The sequence below is a fragment of the Pristiophorus japonicus genome, chromosome 1 (assembly GCF_044704955.1).
Source record: "Pristiophorus japonicus isolate sPriJap1 chromosome 1, sPriJap1.hap1, whole genome shotgun sequence".
NCBI lineage: Eukaryota > Metazoa > Chordata > Chondrichthyes > Pristiophoridae > Pristiophorus > Pristiophorus japonicus.
Genome location: NC_091977.1, coordinates 13,926,323 through 13,941,760, shown reverse-complemented (window position 1 = coordinate 13,941,760; position 15,438 = coordinate 13,926,323). Strand labels below are relative to the sequence as shown.

At 52.5% G+C, this 15,438-nt stretch overlaps 1 protein-coding gene across 1 annotated transcript in view; it reads left to right on the top strand.

The window, feature by feature from the left end:
- Positions 1 to 15,438, top strand: part of poln (polymerase (DNA directed) nu) — a 520,953-nt gene that overhangs the window by 121,516 nt on the left and 383,999 nt on the right. The window contains exon 13 of the mRNA XM_070877627.1: positions 2,880 to 2,933. Coding sequence (XP_070733728.1) covers positions 2,880 to 2,933 — 54 coding nt within the window. The remainder of the gene's footprint in view (positions 1 to 2,879; positions 2,934 to 15,438) is intronic.

Below are 15,438 nucleotides of genomic sequence, written 5' to 3'. Positions count from 1 at the left end.
AGATGGGAGGAAAAGCAATGTGTGAGGAGGACACAAAAAATCTGCAGAGGGACATAGTCAGGCAAAACAAAAATTTTGCAGATGGAGTATAATGTTGGAAAGTGTGAGGTTATGCACTTGGCAGAAAAAAAATCAAAGAGCAAGTTATTATTTACATGGAGAAAGATTGCAAAGTACTGCAGTACAGCGGGACCTGAGGGTACTTGTGCATGAAACATAAAAGGATAGTATGCAGGTACAGCAAGTGATCAGAAAGGCCAATTGAATCTTGGCCTTTATTGCAAAGGGGATGGAGTATAAAAGCAGGGAAGTCTTGCTACAGCTATACAGAGTATTGGTGAGGCCACACCTGGAATACTGTGTGCAGTTTTGCTTTCCATATTTATGAAAGGATATATTTGCTTTGGAGGGAGTTCAGAGAAGGTTCACTAGGTTGATTCTGGAGATGAGGGGGTTAACTTATGAGGAAAGATTGAGTAGGTTGGGCCTCTACTCATTGGAATTCAGAAGAATGAGAGGTGATCTTATCAAAACATATAAGATTATAAGGGGGCGTGACAAGGTGGATGAAGAGAGGATATTTCCACTGATAGGGGAGACTAGAACTAGGGGGCATAATCTTAGAAACATAGAAACATAGAAAATAGGTGCAGGAGTAGGCCATTTTGCCCTTCAAACCTCCACCACCATTCAATAAGATCATGGCTGATCATTCACCTCAGTACCCCTTTCCTGCTTTCTCTCCATAGCCCTTGATCCCTTTAGCCGTAAGGGTCATATCTAACTCCCTCTTGAATATATCCAATGAACTGGCATCAACAACTCTCTGCGGCAGGGAATTCCACAGGTTAACAACTCTCTGAGTGAAGAAGTTTCTCCTCATCTCAGTCCTAAATAGCCTACCCCTTATCCTAAGACTATTTCCCTGGTTCTGGACTTTCCCAACATCGAGAAAATTCTTCCTGCATCTAACCTGTCCAGTCCCGTCAAAATTTTATATGTTTCTATGAGATCCCTCTCATCCTTCTAAACTCCAGTGAATAAAGGTCCAGTCGATCCAGTCTCTCCTCATATGTCAGTCCAGCCATCCCGGGAATCAGTCTGGTGAACCTTCGCTGCACTCCCTCAATAGCAAGAATGTCCTTCCTCAGATTAGGAGACCAAAACTGTACACAATATTCAAGGTGTGGCCTCACTAAGGCCCTGTACAACTGTAGTAAGACCTCCCTGCTCCTATACTCAAATCCCCTCGCTACTAAGGCCAACATGACATTTGCCTTCTTCACCACCTGCTGTACCAAGAGGCCGGATGGAGTCTCTGCCGCTGTCAATCATCGGCGCCAGGCTGGTGACATCATCGTGCTGGTGCATCAACATGCCTCTCCTCTTCAGTTAAAGGGGAGAACCGCTGCAAGCTCTGCAGCTTTTTAAGTTTGGTCCACCAGGCCACCAGGGAGGGTTTCGGCCGGGCCAGCGGCCTGGCGCCTACCAAGGAGGTGCCAAGCTGCCTGTTGGCGGCTTGGCCAAACCTGGGGGCTTAAATAAAATAAGATGACAGCCACGGCAGTGCGCCCTCCCCTTTAATGGATCGCACCGCCATTTTACACACAGTGTAAAAACTGTCGGTGACACCGAGCAGCGGCCGGATTTTCTCAGGTGAAGTTTGCTTGCGAGGTGGGATATCAGTAGTGCGCGCTTTGATGACGCACTTAGGAGGGGGGCAGATATGGTGACCGCTGGAAAAGCCACCAGGGATAATTTCGCGGCGGCTGTGCGACTACAAATCGGCGGCCATTCGACACTGCTGTATGGTCGCCGCTTTCCGATGTTAACGGGCCTTATCGGGAGGCTGAAATTCGGCCCCTTGGACTCGAGGGGATTCAAGGGATGTGGAGATTGGGAAAGTGGAGCTGAGGTCGAAGATCAGCCATGATCTTATTGAATGACGGAGCAGGCTCGAGGGACGGAATGGCCTACTCCTGCTACTAATTCTTATGTTCTTACGTTCTGGACTCTTTTAACAAAAGAGAGCTGTATCAAAACATTTTCGTCAATGTGTCTCTCTCGGCTCTGATACCTTGACTCAAAATCAGTCTAAATATCGGATCTAAATGTCTTAATTATCTTAGTTATCGTATAAAGTTCACTGCTGAATTGAGGAGGGGAGACATTGGACATTGTTACTCAATTGTTACTGAGGGCGGGAATTTCAGGATGCGATCGGAAGTAGACTGGCTGCCAAATTGGAAGCAGGCGATTTTCAACTATGCTGATCGCCCACCTGAAACAGGCATTAGGTATCTTGTCTATGCGATTCGAGGTCCTAACACCGGTTTTAGGACCCCGATTCAAAATTGGTCAGCAACTGGCTGGATTTGATCAGCATCTCTGATTAGACATAATCCTGGCGGTATCATCACATGACCTTCTGCCCCAAACGCTCCGCCCCCACACTCCCGCCATTGATCGCCTGACATGTCCACCCTTGCAGCGCACCGCCTTCCCATGGCCAATCAGAAAGCAAATAGACTCTTCATTACTCAATTGGATGATTCGCGATTGTCAGTCAAACAACTCTTTTCCCCATGTTTGAAATTTTTATAACTAATAAACAGTAGTGTTCAAAATGTTAGAAAAAACACATTTTTTTAATGCCCCGACAGTATGTTTCCTGCGTGCTGTTCGCAGCAGTGTCCTGGATATTAATTTTTAATTCCTGGAAAATCCAGGGCAACCCTGGAGGGTTGGCAACCCTACTGGTGAGGCATGTGCTGGTCCTTCAGTAGCCTCATCAACGATCCTAATACAATGTTAAAGAACAAAGGAAATCACCATTGTGTCGTACACCTTGTACCAAGTACATTCATTTTCTTTTTCAGATTCACAAGATCAAGTCAACATATGTAGATGGACTCCTAGCCTGCATGAAGAAGGTAAATGGTTTATTATAGATAGTGATTGCCAGGAGTGGGATGACATGCTAGCAGCATTGGATCGAGGGTAGCATTGGAGCAAAGGCAGCATTGGATCGAGGGCAGCATTGGAGCAAGGGCAGCATTGGAGCAAGGGCAGCATTGGATCGAGGGCAGCATTGGAGCAAGGACAGCATTGGAGCGCGGGCAGCATTGGCGCAAGGGCAGCATTGGAGCGAGGGCAGCATTGGATCGAGGGCAGCATTGGAGCAAGGGCAGCATTGGAGCAAGGGCAGCATTGGATCGAGGGCAGCATTGGATCGAGGGCAGCATTGGAGCGAGGGCAGCATTGGAGCGAGGGCAGCATTGGAGCGAGGGCAGCATTGGAGCAAGGGCAGCATTGGAGCGAGGGCAGCATTGGAGCGAGGGCAGCATTGGAGCGAGGGCAGCATTGGATCGAGGGCAGCATTGGATCGAGGGCAGCATTGGAGCGAGGGCAGCATTGGATCGAGGGCAGCATTGGAGCAAGGGCAGCATTGGATCGAGGGCAGCATTGGAGCAAGGGCAGCATTGGATCGAGGGCAGCATTGGAGCAAAGGCAGCATTGGAGCAAGGGCAGCATTGGAGCAAAGGCAGCATTGGATCGAGGGCAGCATTGGAGCAAAGGCAGCATTGGAGCAAGGGCAGCATTGGAGCGAGGGCAGCATTGGAGCAAGGGCAGCATTGGAGCAAAGGCAGCATTGGATCGAGGGCAGAATTGGAGCAAAGGCAGCATTGGAGCGAGGGCGGCATTGGAGCAAGGGCAGCATTGGAGCAAAGGCAGCATTGGAGCAAAGGCAGCATTGGAGCAAGGGCAGCATTGGAGCGAGAGCAGCATTGGAGCGAGGGCAGCATTGGAGCAAGGGCAGCATTGGAGCAAAGGCAGCATTGGAGCAAAGGCAGCATTGGAGCGAGGGCAGCATTGGAGCAAAGGCAACATTGGAGCGAGGGCAGCATTGGAGCGAGGGCAGCATTGGAGCAAGGGCAGCATTGGAGCAAAGGCAACATTGGAGCAAAGGCAGAATTGGAGCGAGGGTAGCATTGGAGCAAGGGCAGCATTTGAGCAAAGGCAGCATTGGAGCAAGGGCAGCATTGCAGCAAAGGCAGCATTGGAGCAAGGGCAGCATTGGAGCGCGGTCAGCATTGGAGCGAGTGCAACATTGGAGCGAGGGCAACATTGGAGCAAAGGCAACATTGGAGCGAGGGCAGCATTGGAACGAGGGCAGCATTGGAGCAATGGCAGCATTGGAGCAAAGGCAGCATTGGAGCGAGGGCAGCATTGGAGCAAAGGCAGCATTGGAGCAAGGGCAGCATTGGAGCAAGGCAGCATTGGAGCAAAGGCAGCATTGGGGCAAAGGCAGCATTGGTGCGAGGGCAGCATTGGTGCGAGGGCAGCATTGGAGCGAAGGCAGCATTGGAGCGAGGGCAGCATTGGAGCGCAGGCAGCATTGGAGTGAGGGCAACATTGGAGCGAGGGCAACATTGGAGCAATGGCAGCATTGGAGCAAGGCAGCATTGGAGCAAAGGCAGCATTGGAGCGAGGGCAGCATCGGAGCGAGGGCAGCATTTGAGCGAGGGCAGCATTGGAGCAAAGGCAGCATTGGAGCAAAGGCAGCATTGGAGCAAAGGCAGCATTGGAGCAAAAGCAGCATTGGAGCGAGTGCAACATTGGAGCGAGGGCAGCATTGGAGCGAGGACAGCATTGGAGCAAAGGCAGCATTGGAGCGAGGGCAGCATTGGAGCAAGGGCAGCATTGGAGCAAGGGCAGCATTGGAGCGAGGGCAGCATTGGAGCGAGGGCAGCATTGGAGCGAGTGCAGCATTGGAGCGAGGGCAGCATTGGAGCGAGGGCAACATTGGAGCGAGGGCAGCATTGGAGCAAGGGCAGCATTGGAGCAAAGGCAGCATTGGAGCGAGGGCAGCATTGGAGCGAGTGCAGCATTGGAGCGAGGGCAACATTGGAGCGAGGGCAACATTGGAGCGAGGGCAGCATTGGAGCAAGGGCAGCATTGGAGCAAGGCAGCATTGGAGCAAAGGCAGCATTGGAGCGAGGGCAACATTGGAGCAAGGGCAGCATTGGAGCAATGGCAGCATTGGAGCAAGGCAGCATTGGAGCGAGGGCAGCATTGGAGCAAGGCAGCATTGGAGCAAAGGCAGCATTGGAGCGAGGGCAACATTGGAGCGAGGGCAGCATTGGAGCAAGGCAGCATTGGAGCAAAGGCAGCATTGGAGCGAGGGCAGCATTGGAGCAAGGGCAGCATTGGAGCAATGGCAGCATTGGAGCAAGGCAGCATTGGAGCAAAGGCAGCATTGGAGCAAGGCAGCATTGGAGCAAAGGCAGCATTGGAGCAAAGGCAACATTGGAGCGAGGGCAGCATTGGAGCAAAGGCAGCATTGGAGCGAGGGCAACATTGGAGCGAGGACAGCATTGGAGCAAAGGCAGCATTGGAGCGAGGGCAGCATTGGAGCAAGGGCAGCATTGGAGCAATGGCAGCATTGGAGCAAGGCAGCATTGGAGAAAAGGCAGCATTGGAGCAAGGCAGCATTGGAGCAAAGGCAACATTGGAGCGAGGGCAGCATTGGAGCGAGGGCAACATTGGAGCAAAGGCAGCATTGGAGCGAGGGCAGCATTGGAGCAAAGGCAGCATTGGAGCGAGGGCAGCATTGGATCGAGGGCAGCATTGGAGCAAGGGCAGCATTGGAGCAAGGGCAGCATTGGAGCAAGGGCAGCATTGGATCGAGGGCAGCATTGGAGCGAGGGCAGCATTGGAGCGAGGGCAGCATTGGAGCGAGGGCAGCATTGGAGCAAGGGCAGCATTGGAGCGAGGGCAGCATTGGAGCGAGGGCAGCATTGGAGCGAGGGCAGCATTGGATCGAGGGCAGCATTGGATCGAGGGCAGCATTGGAGCGAGGGCAGCATTGGATCGAGGGCAGCATTGGAGCAAGGGCAGCATTGGATCGAGGGCAGCATTGGAGCAAGGGCAGCATTGAATCGAGGGCAGCATTGGAGCAAAGGCAGCATTGGAGCAAGGGCAGCATTGGAGCAAAGGCAGCATTGGATCGAGGGCAGCATTGGAGCAAAGGCAGCATTGGAGCAAGGGCAGCATTGGAGCGAGGGCAGCATTGGAGCAAGGGCAGCATTGGAGCAAAGGCAGCATTGGATCGAGGGCAGAATTGGAGCAAAGGCAGCATTGGAGCGAGGGCAGCATTGGAGCAAGGGCAGCATTGGAGCAAAGGCAGCATTGGAGCAAAGGCAGCATTGGAGCAAGGGCAGCATTGGAGCGAGAGCAGCATTGGAGCGAGGGCAGCATTGGAGCAAGGGCAGCATTGGAGCAAAGGCAGCATTGGAGCAAAGGCAGCATTGGAGCGAGGGCAGCATTGGAGCAAAGGCAACATTGGAGCGAGGGCAGCATTGGAGCGAGGGCAGCATTGGAGCAAGGGCAGCATTGGAGCAAAGGCAACATTGGAGCAAAGGCAGAATTGGAGCGAGGGTAGCATTGGAGCAAGGGCAGCATTTGAGCAAAGGCAACATTGGAGCAAGGGCAGCATTGCAGCAAAGGCAGCATTGGAGCAAGGGCAGCATTGGAGCGCGGTCAGCATTGGAGCGAGTGCAACATTGGAGCGAGGGCAACATTGGAGCAAAGGCAACATTGGAGCGAGGGCAGCATTGGAACGAGGGCAGCATTGGAGCAATGGCAGCATTGGAGCAAAGGCAGCATTGGAGCGAGGGCAGCATTGGAGCAAAGGCAGCATTGGAGCAAGGGCAGCATTGGAGCAAGGCAGCATTGGAGCAAAGGCAGCATTGGGGCAAAGGCAGCATTGGTGCGAGGGCAGCATTGGTGCGAGGGCAGCATTGGAGCGAAGGCAGCATTGGAGCGAGGGCAGCATTGGAGCGCAGGCAGCATTGGAGTGAGGGCAACATTGGAGCGAGGGCAACATTGGAGCAATGGCAGCATTGGAGCAAGGCAGCATTGGAGCGAGTGCAGCATTGGAGCGAGGGCAACATTGGAGCGAGGGCAACATTGGAGCGAGGGCAGCATTGGAGCAAGGGCAGCATTGGAGCAAGGCAGCATTGGAGCAAAGGCAGCATTGGAGCGAGGGCAACATTGGAGCAAGGGCAGCATTGGAGCAATGGCAGCATTGGAGCAAGGCAGCATTGGAGCGAGGGCAGCATTGGAGCAAGGCAGCATTGGAGCAAAGGCAGCATTGGAGCGAGGGCAACATTGGAGCGAGGGCAGCATTGGAGCAAGGCAGCATTGGAGCAAAGGCAGCATTGGAGCGAGGGCAGCATTGGAGCAAGGGCAGCATTGGAGCAATGGCAGCATTGGAGCAAGGCAGCATTGGAGCAAAGGCAGCATTGGAGCAAGGCAGCATTGGAGCAAAGGCAGCATTGGAGCAAAGGCAACATTGGAGCGAGGGCAGCATTGGAGCAAAGGCAGCATTGGAGCGAGGGCAACATTGGAGCGAGGGCAGCATTGGAGCAAAGGCAGCATTGGAGCGAGGGCAGCATTGGAGCAAGGGCAGCATTGGAGCAATGGCAGCATTGGAGCAAGGCAGCATTGGAGAAAAGGCAGCATTGGAGCAAGGCAGCATTGGAGCAAAGGCAACATTGGAGCGAGGGCAGCATTGGAGCGAGGGCAACATTGGAGCAAAGGCAGCATTGGAGCGAGGGCAGCATTGGAGCAAAGGCAGCATTGGAGCGAGGGCAACATTGGAGCGAGGGCAACATTGGAGCAAAGGCAGCATTGGAGCGAGGGCGGCATTGGAACAATGGCAGCATTGGAGCAAGGCAGCATTGGAGCAATGGCAGCATTGGAGCGAGGGCAGCATTGGAGCAAAGTCAGCATTGGAGCAAAGGCAGCATTGGAGCAAAGGCAGCATTGGAGCGAGTGCAGCATTGGAGCAAGGCAGCATTGGAGCAAAGGCAACATTGGATTAAAGTCAGCATTGGAGAAAAGTCAGCATTGGAGCAAAGTCAGCATTGGAGCAAATACAGCATTGGAGCGAGGGCAGCATTGGAGCGAATTCAGCATTGGAGCAATGGCAGCATTGGTGCAAAGGCAGCATTGGAGCAAAGTCAGCATTGGAGCAAAGGCAGCATTGGAGCAAAGTCAGCATTGGAGATAAGGCAGCATTGGAGCGAGGGCAGCATTGGAGCAAAGGCAGCATTGGAGCGAGGGCAGCATTGGAGCGAGGGCAGCATTGGAGCAAAGACAGCATTGGAGCAAAGGCAGCATTGGAGCAAAGGCAACATTGGAGCAAAGTCAGCATTGGAGCAAGGGCAGCATTGGAGCAAAGGCAATATTGGAGCAAAGTCAGCATTGGAGCGAGTGCAGCATTGGAGGAAAGTCAGCATTGGAGCAAAGTCAGCATTGGAGCAAGGGCAGCATTGGAGCGAGGGCAGCATTGGAACAATGGCAGCATTGGAGCAAGGCAGCATTGGAGCAATGGCAGCATTGGAGCGAGGGCAGCATTGGAGCAAAGTCAGCATTGGAGCAAAGGCAGCATTGGAGCAAAGGCAGCATTGGAGCGAGTGCAGCATTGGAGCAAGGCAGCATTGGAGCAAAGGCAACATTGGATCAAAGTCAGCATTGGAGAAAAGTCAGCATTGGAGCAAAGTCAGCATTGGAGCAAATACAGCATTGGAGTGAGGGCAGTATTGGAGCGAATTCAGCATTGGAGCAATGGCAGCATTGGTGCAAAGGCAGCATTGGAGCAAAGTCAGCATTGGAGCAAAGGCAGCATTGGAGCAAAGTCAGCATTGGAGCAAAGGCAGCATTGGAGCGAGGGCAGCATTGGAGCAAAGGCAGCATTGGAGCAAAGGCAGCATTGGAGCGAGGGCAGCATTGGAGCGAGGGCAGCATTGGAGTGAGGGCAGCATTGGAGCAAAGACAGCATTGGAGCAAAGGCAGCATTGGAGCAAAGGCAACATTGGAGCAAGGGCAGCATTGGAGCAAAGGCAATATTGGAGCAAAGTCAGCATTGGAGCGAGTGCAACATTGGAGCAAAGTCAGCATTGGAGCAAAGTCAGCATTGGAGCGAGTGCAGCATTGGAGCAAAGGCAACATTGGAGCAAAGTCAGCATTGGAGCAAGGGTAGCATTGGAGCAAAGGCAACATTGGAGCAAAGTCAGCATTGGAGGAAGGGCAGCATTGGAGCAAAGGCAACAATGGTGCAAAGTAAGCATTGGAGCAAAGGCAGCATTGGAGCAAGGGCAGCATTGGAGCGAGGGTAGCATTGGAGCAAGGGCAGCATTGGAGCAAGGGCAGCATTGGAGCGAGGGCAGCATTGGAGCAAGGCAGCATTGGAGCGAGGGCAGCATTGGAGCAAAGGCAGCATTGGAGCAATGGCAGCATTGGAGCAAGGCAGCATTGGAACAATGGCAGCATTGGAGCGAGGGCAGCATTGGAGCAAAGTCAGCATTGGAGCAAAAGCAGCATTGGAGCAAAGTCAGCATTGGAGCAAAGGCAGCATTGGAGCAAAGGCAGCATTGGAGCGAGTGCAGCATTGGAGCAAAGTCAGCATTGGAGCAAGGCAGCATTGGAGTAAAGGCAGCATTGGAGCAAAGTCAGCATTGGAGCAAAGGCAGCATTGAAGCAAAGGCAGCAATGGAGCAAAGCCAGCATTGGATCAAAGTCAGCATTGGAGCAAAGTCAGCATTGGAGCAAAGGCAGCAATGGAGCGAGGGCAGCATTGGAGCGAAGTCAGCATTGGAGCAAAGTCAGCATTGGAGCAAAGGCAGCATTGGAGCGAGGGCAGCATTGGAGCGAGTGCAGCATTGGAGCAAAGTCAGCATTGGAGCAAGGCAGCATTGGAGCAAAGCCAGCATTGGATCAAAGTCAGCATTGGAGCAAAGTCAGCATTGGAGCAAAGGCAGCAATGGAGCGAGGGCAGCATTGGAGCGAAGTCAGCATTGGAGCAAAGGCAGCATTGGAGCAAAGGCAGCATTGGAGCAAAGGCAGAATTGGAGCGAGGGCAGCACTGGAGCAAGGGCAGCATTGGAGCAAAGATAGCATTGGAGCAAAGTCAGCATTGGAGCAAAGGCAGCATTGGAGCGAGGACAGCATTGGAGCAAAGGCAGCATTGGAGCGAGGGCAGCATTGGAGCAAAGTCAGCATTGGAGCAAAGGCAAAATTGGAGCAAAGTCAGCATTGGAGCAAAGTCAGCATTGGAGCAAAGGCAGCATTGGAGCAAAGGCAACATTGGAGCAAAGTCAGCATTGGAGCAATGGCAGCATTGGAGCAAAGGCAATATTGGAGCAAAGTTAGCATTGGAGCGAGGGCAGCATTGGAGCAAAGGCAGCATTGGAGCAAAGGCAACATTGGAGCAAAGTCAGCATTGGAGCAAGGGCTGCATTGGAGCAAAGGCAACATTGGAGCAAAGTCAGCATTGGAGCAAGGGCAGCATTGGAGCAAGGGCAGCATTGGAGCGAGGGTTGCATTGGAGCAAGGGCAGCATTGAAGCGAGGGCAGCATTGGAGCAAGGGCAGCATTGGAGCAAGGGCAGCATTGAAGCGAGGGCAGCATTGGAGCGAGGGTAGCATTGGAGCAAGGGCAGCATTGGAGCAAAGTCAGCATTGGAGCAAGGGCAGCATTGGAGCAAGGTCAGCATTGGAGCAAAGTCAGCATTGGAGCAAAGTCAGCATTGGAGCAAAGGCAAAATTGGAGCGAAGTCAGCATTGGAGCAAAGACAGCATTGGAGCAAAGTCAGCATTGGAGCGAGGGCAGCATTGGAGCAAAGGCAGCATTGGAGCGAGGGCAGCATTGGAGCAAGGGCAGCATTGGAGCAAAGTCAGCATTGGAGCAAAGGCAGCATTGGAGCAAAGCCAAAATTGGAGCGAAGTCAGCATTGGAGAAAAGTCAGCATGGGAGCAAAGGCAGCATTAGAGCAAAGTCAGCATTGGAGCAAAGGCAGCATTGGAGCAAAGGCAACATTGGAGCAAAGTCAGCATTGGAGCAATGGCAGCATTGGAGCAAAGGCAATATTGGAGCAAAGTTAGCATTGGAGCGAGGGCAGCATTGGAGCAAAGGCAGCATTGGAGCAAAGGCAACATTGGAGCAAAGTCAGCATTGGAGCAAAGGCAACATTGGAGCAAAGTCAGCATTGGAGCAAGGGCTGCATTGGAGCAAAGGCAACATTGGAGCAAAGTCAGCATTGGAGCAAGGGCAGCATTGGAGCAAGGGCAGCATTGGAGCGAGGGTAGCATTGGAGCAAGGGCAGCATTGAAGCGAGGGCAGCATTGGAGCAAGGGCAGCATTGGAGCGAGGGCAGCATTGAAGCGAGGGCAGCATTGGAGCAAGGCAGCATTGGAGCGAGGGTAGCATTGGAGCAAGGGCAGCATTGGAGCAAAGTCAGCATTGGAGCAAGGGCAGCATTGGATCGAGGGCAGCATTGGAGCGAGGGCAGCATTGGAGCAAAGTCAGCATTGGAGCAAGCGCAGCATTGGAGCAAAGTCAGCATTGGAGCAAGGGCAGCATTCGAGTAAGGCAGCATTGGAGCAAAGGCAGCATTGGAGCGAGGGCAGCATTGGAGCGAGGGCAGCATTGGAGCAAAGGCAGCATTGGAGCGAGGGCAGTATTGGAGCGAGGGCAGCATTGGAGCGAGAGCAGCATTGGAGCAAAGGCAGCATTGGAGCGAGGGCAGCATTGGAGCGAGGGCAGCATTGGAGCGAGGGCAGCATTGAAGCGAGGGCAGCATTGGAGCGAGGGCAGCATTGGAGCAAGGGCAGCATTGAAGCGAGGGCAGCATTGGAGCGAGGGTAGCATTGGAGCAAGGGCAGCATTGGAGCAAAGTCAGCATTGGAGCAAGGGCAGCATTGGAGCGAGGGCAGCATTGGAGCAAGGGCAGCATTGGAGCAAAGTCAGCATTGGAGCAAAGTCAGCATTGGAGCAAAGGCAAAATTGGAGCGAAGTCAGCATTGGAGCAAAGACAGCATTGGAGCAAAGTCAGCATTGGAGCGAGGGCAGCATTGGAGCAAAGGCAGCATTGGAGCGAGGGCAGCATTGGAGCAAGGACAGCATTGGAGCAAAGTCAGCATTGGAGCAAAGGCAGCATTGGAGCAAAGCCAAAATTGAAGCGAAGTCAGCATTGGAGAAAAGTCAGCATGGGAGCAAAGGCAGCATTGGAGCAAAGTCAGCATTGGAGCAAAGGCAGCATTGGAGCAAAGGCAACATTGGAGCAAAGTCAGCATTGGAGCAATGGCAGCATTGGAGCAAAGGCAATATTGGAGCAAAGTTAGCATTGGAGCGAGGGCAGCATTGGAGCAAAGGCAGCATTGGAGCAAAGGCAACATTGGAGCAAAGTCAGCATTGGAGCAAGGGCTGCATTGGAGCAAAGGCAACATTGGAGCAAAGTCAGCATTGGAGCAAGGGCAGCATTGGAGCAAGGGCAGCATTGGAGCGAGGGTAGCATTGGAGCAAGGGCAGCATTGAAGCGAGGGCAGCATTGGAGCACGGGCAGCATTGGAGCAAGGGCAGCATTGAAGCGAGGGCAGCATTGGAGCAAGGCAGCATTGGAGCGAGGGTAGCATTGGAGCAAGGGCAGCATTGGAGCAAAGTCAGCATTGGAGCAAGGGCAGCATTGGATCGAGGGCAGCATTGGAGCGAGGGCAGCATTGGAGCAAAGTCAGCATTGGAGCAAGCGCAGCATTGGAGCAAAGTCAGCATTGGAGCAAGGGCAGCATTCGAGCAAGGCAGCATTGGAGCAAAGGCAGCATTGGAGCGAGGGCAGCATTGGAGCAAAGGCAGCATTGGAGCGAGGGCAGTATTGGAGCGAGGGCAGCATTGGAGCGAGGGCAGCATTGGAGCAAAGGCAGCATTGGAGCGAGGGCAGCATTGGAGCGAGGGCAGCATTGGAGCGAGGGCAGCATTGGAGCAAAGGCAGCATTGGAGCGAAGGCAGCATTGGAGCAAAGGCAACGTTGGAGCAAAGGCAACATTGGAGCAAAGGCAGCATTGGAACAAAGGCAGCATTGGAGCGAGGGCAGCATTGGAGCAAAGGCAACATTGGAGCAAAGGCAGCATTGGAGCGAGGGCAGCATTGGAGCGAGGGCAGCATTAGAGCGAGGGCAGCATTGGAGCAAAGGCAACATTGGAGCAAAGGCAGCATTGGAGCAAAGGCAGCATTGGAGCGAGGGCAGCATTGGAGCGAGGGCAGTATTGGAGCAAAGGCAGCATTGGAGCGAGGGCAGCATTGGAGCGAGGGCAGCATTGGAGCGAGGGCAGCATTGAAGCGAGGGCAGCATTGGAGCAAAGGCAGCATTGGAGCAAGGGCAGCATTGGAGCAAGGGCAGCATTGGAGCGAGGGGAACATTGGAGCAAAGGCAGCATTGGAGCATGGGTAGCATTGGAGCGAGGGCAGCATTGGAGCAAAGGCAGCATTGGAGCGAGGGCAGCATTGGAGCGAGGGCAGCATTGGAGCAAAGGCAGCATTGGAGCAAGGGCAGCATTGGAGCAAGGGCAGCATTGGAGCGAGGGCAGCATTGGAGCAAAGGCAGCATTGGAGCAAAGGCAACATTGGAGCAAAGGCAGCATTGGAGCAAAGGCAGCATTGGAGCGAGGGCAAAATTGGAGGAAAGGCAACATTGGAGCAAAGGCAACATTGGAGCGAGGGCAGCATTGGAGCAAAGGCAACATTGGAGCAAAGGCAGCATTGGAGCCAAGGCAGCATTGGAGCGAGGGTAGCATTGGATTGAGGGCATTGGCAGATGGCTGTTAACCGGCTGAGCTCCGACCAGCAGGTTCACTGCGTAACTTCGCTGCAAAGAAATTCAGATAGGGACCTAAAGGAAATTCCGTAGAGGTTAAATAAAATAATTCTGAACCATAATTGCCAATATTTTAGAAGTGTATCAATAAAAATATTTAATATTTCCTGCTGATAATTTGGACTTTTAATTGCTTTTCCCTCTACTTTCTTCTCTCCTCCTCGCCTCTCCTCCTCGCCCCTCCTCCTCCCCCTCTCCTCTTCGCCTCTCCTCCTCCTCTCCTCACCTCTCCTCCTCTCCTCTTCTAACCTCTTCTCTCCGCTACTTGCCTGTCCTCACTTCTCTCTACCCCTCCACTCCTTTCCTTTCCTCGCCATTCCTGTCCAATGGGAATGGTTTCTTTTTAGTTACTCTATCAAAACCCTTCATGATTTTGAACACCTCTAACAAATCTCCCCATAACCTTCTCTGCTCTAAGGAGAACAACCCCAGCTTCTCCAGTCTATCCACATAACTGAAGTCCCTCATCCCAAGTACCATTCTAATAAATCTCTCCTGCACTCTCTCCAAGGTCTAGACATCAAAGTGTGGTGCCCAGAATTAGACACGATACTCCAACTGAGGCCTAACCAGTGATTATAGGGGTTTGGTCAAGGACAAAAAGTTAGACATTTGCTTGGCTGACTCAACAGTGGAGGGAGCTTTCCTCTGGTCACTGGTTGTAACAAAAGCATAAATGTGAGGATAAATATGGTCGAGGAACCCTTGCCTGCTGTCCCTGTCACTGAGCAGTTTGTACTGTACAATCCTGGTGGAAATTTTGAATTTACCTTAGATTCGTAAACGTCACTTTAAAATCCGAAGACAATCGTGAACAAAGAAGTGAAAGCTGTAAATGTTCCCAGAGTACTACAGCGAGGAATCTCTATTACTTTGCTATGTGTAAATTGACTGCTGTGAAAACAGCGAAGAAAGAAATGATTTATATTTATATATTGTTTTTTTATGACCTCAGGACGTCTCAAAGTGCTTTACAACCAATGAAGTACTTTTTAAAGTGTAGTTACTGCTGTAATGTAGGAAACGCAGCGGCCACAGCAAGCTCCCACAAACAGTAATGTGATAATGACCAAACAATCTGTTTTAGTGATGTTCATTGAGGGATAAATATTGGCCCCAGGAGAACTCCTTGGAAATAGTGCCATGCAATGTTCCCTTTCATGTTTTTTGAGTGCGCGGACCATTCAAATTCTCTCGTATGCGCATTATTTTTCTATTTAAAATTTGGTGAGCCAGCTGCACGGGAGCTCCAGAACAGCGAGGCCGTGCAGCTTAACAGGAACGTTGGTGCCATAGGATCTTTTATGTCAACCTGAGAGGACAGACAGGGCCTCGGTTTAACATGCTGAAGCATGGCACCTCTGACAGTGCAGCACTCCCTCAGTACCGAACCTGGATTATCAGCCCAGATCAACCAAGTCTCTGGAGTGGAATTTAACCCAGAACCATCTACCTCGGTTGCGAGAGCGCTTCCCACTGAGTCACAGCTGACACTATGGCTTCCCTTTACAACAACAACTTGTGTTTATATAGCGCCTTTAACGTAGTGAAACACCCCATTATGAGATAAGAAATTTGACACCGAGCCGCATAAGTAGAAATTAGCGCAGGTGCCCAAAAGCTTGGTCAAAGACATATGTTTTAAAGAGCGTCTTGAAGGAGGAAAGAAAGGTAGAGAGGCGGAGAGGTTTAGGCAGGGAGTTCCAACTCTTGGGGCCTAGGCA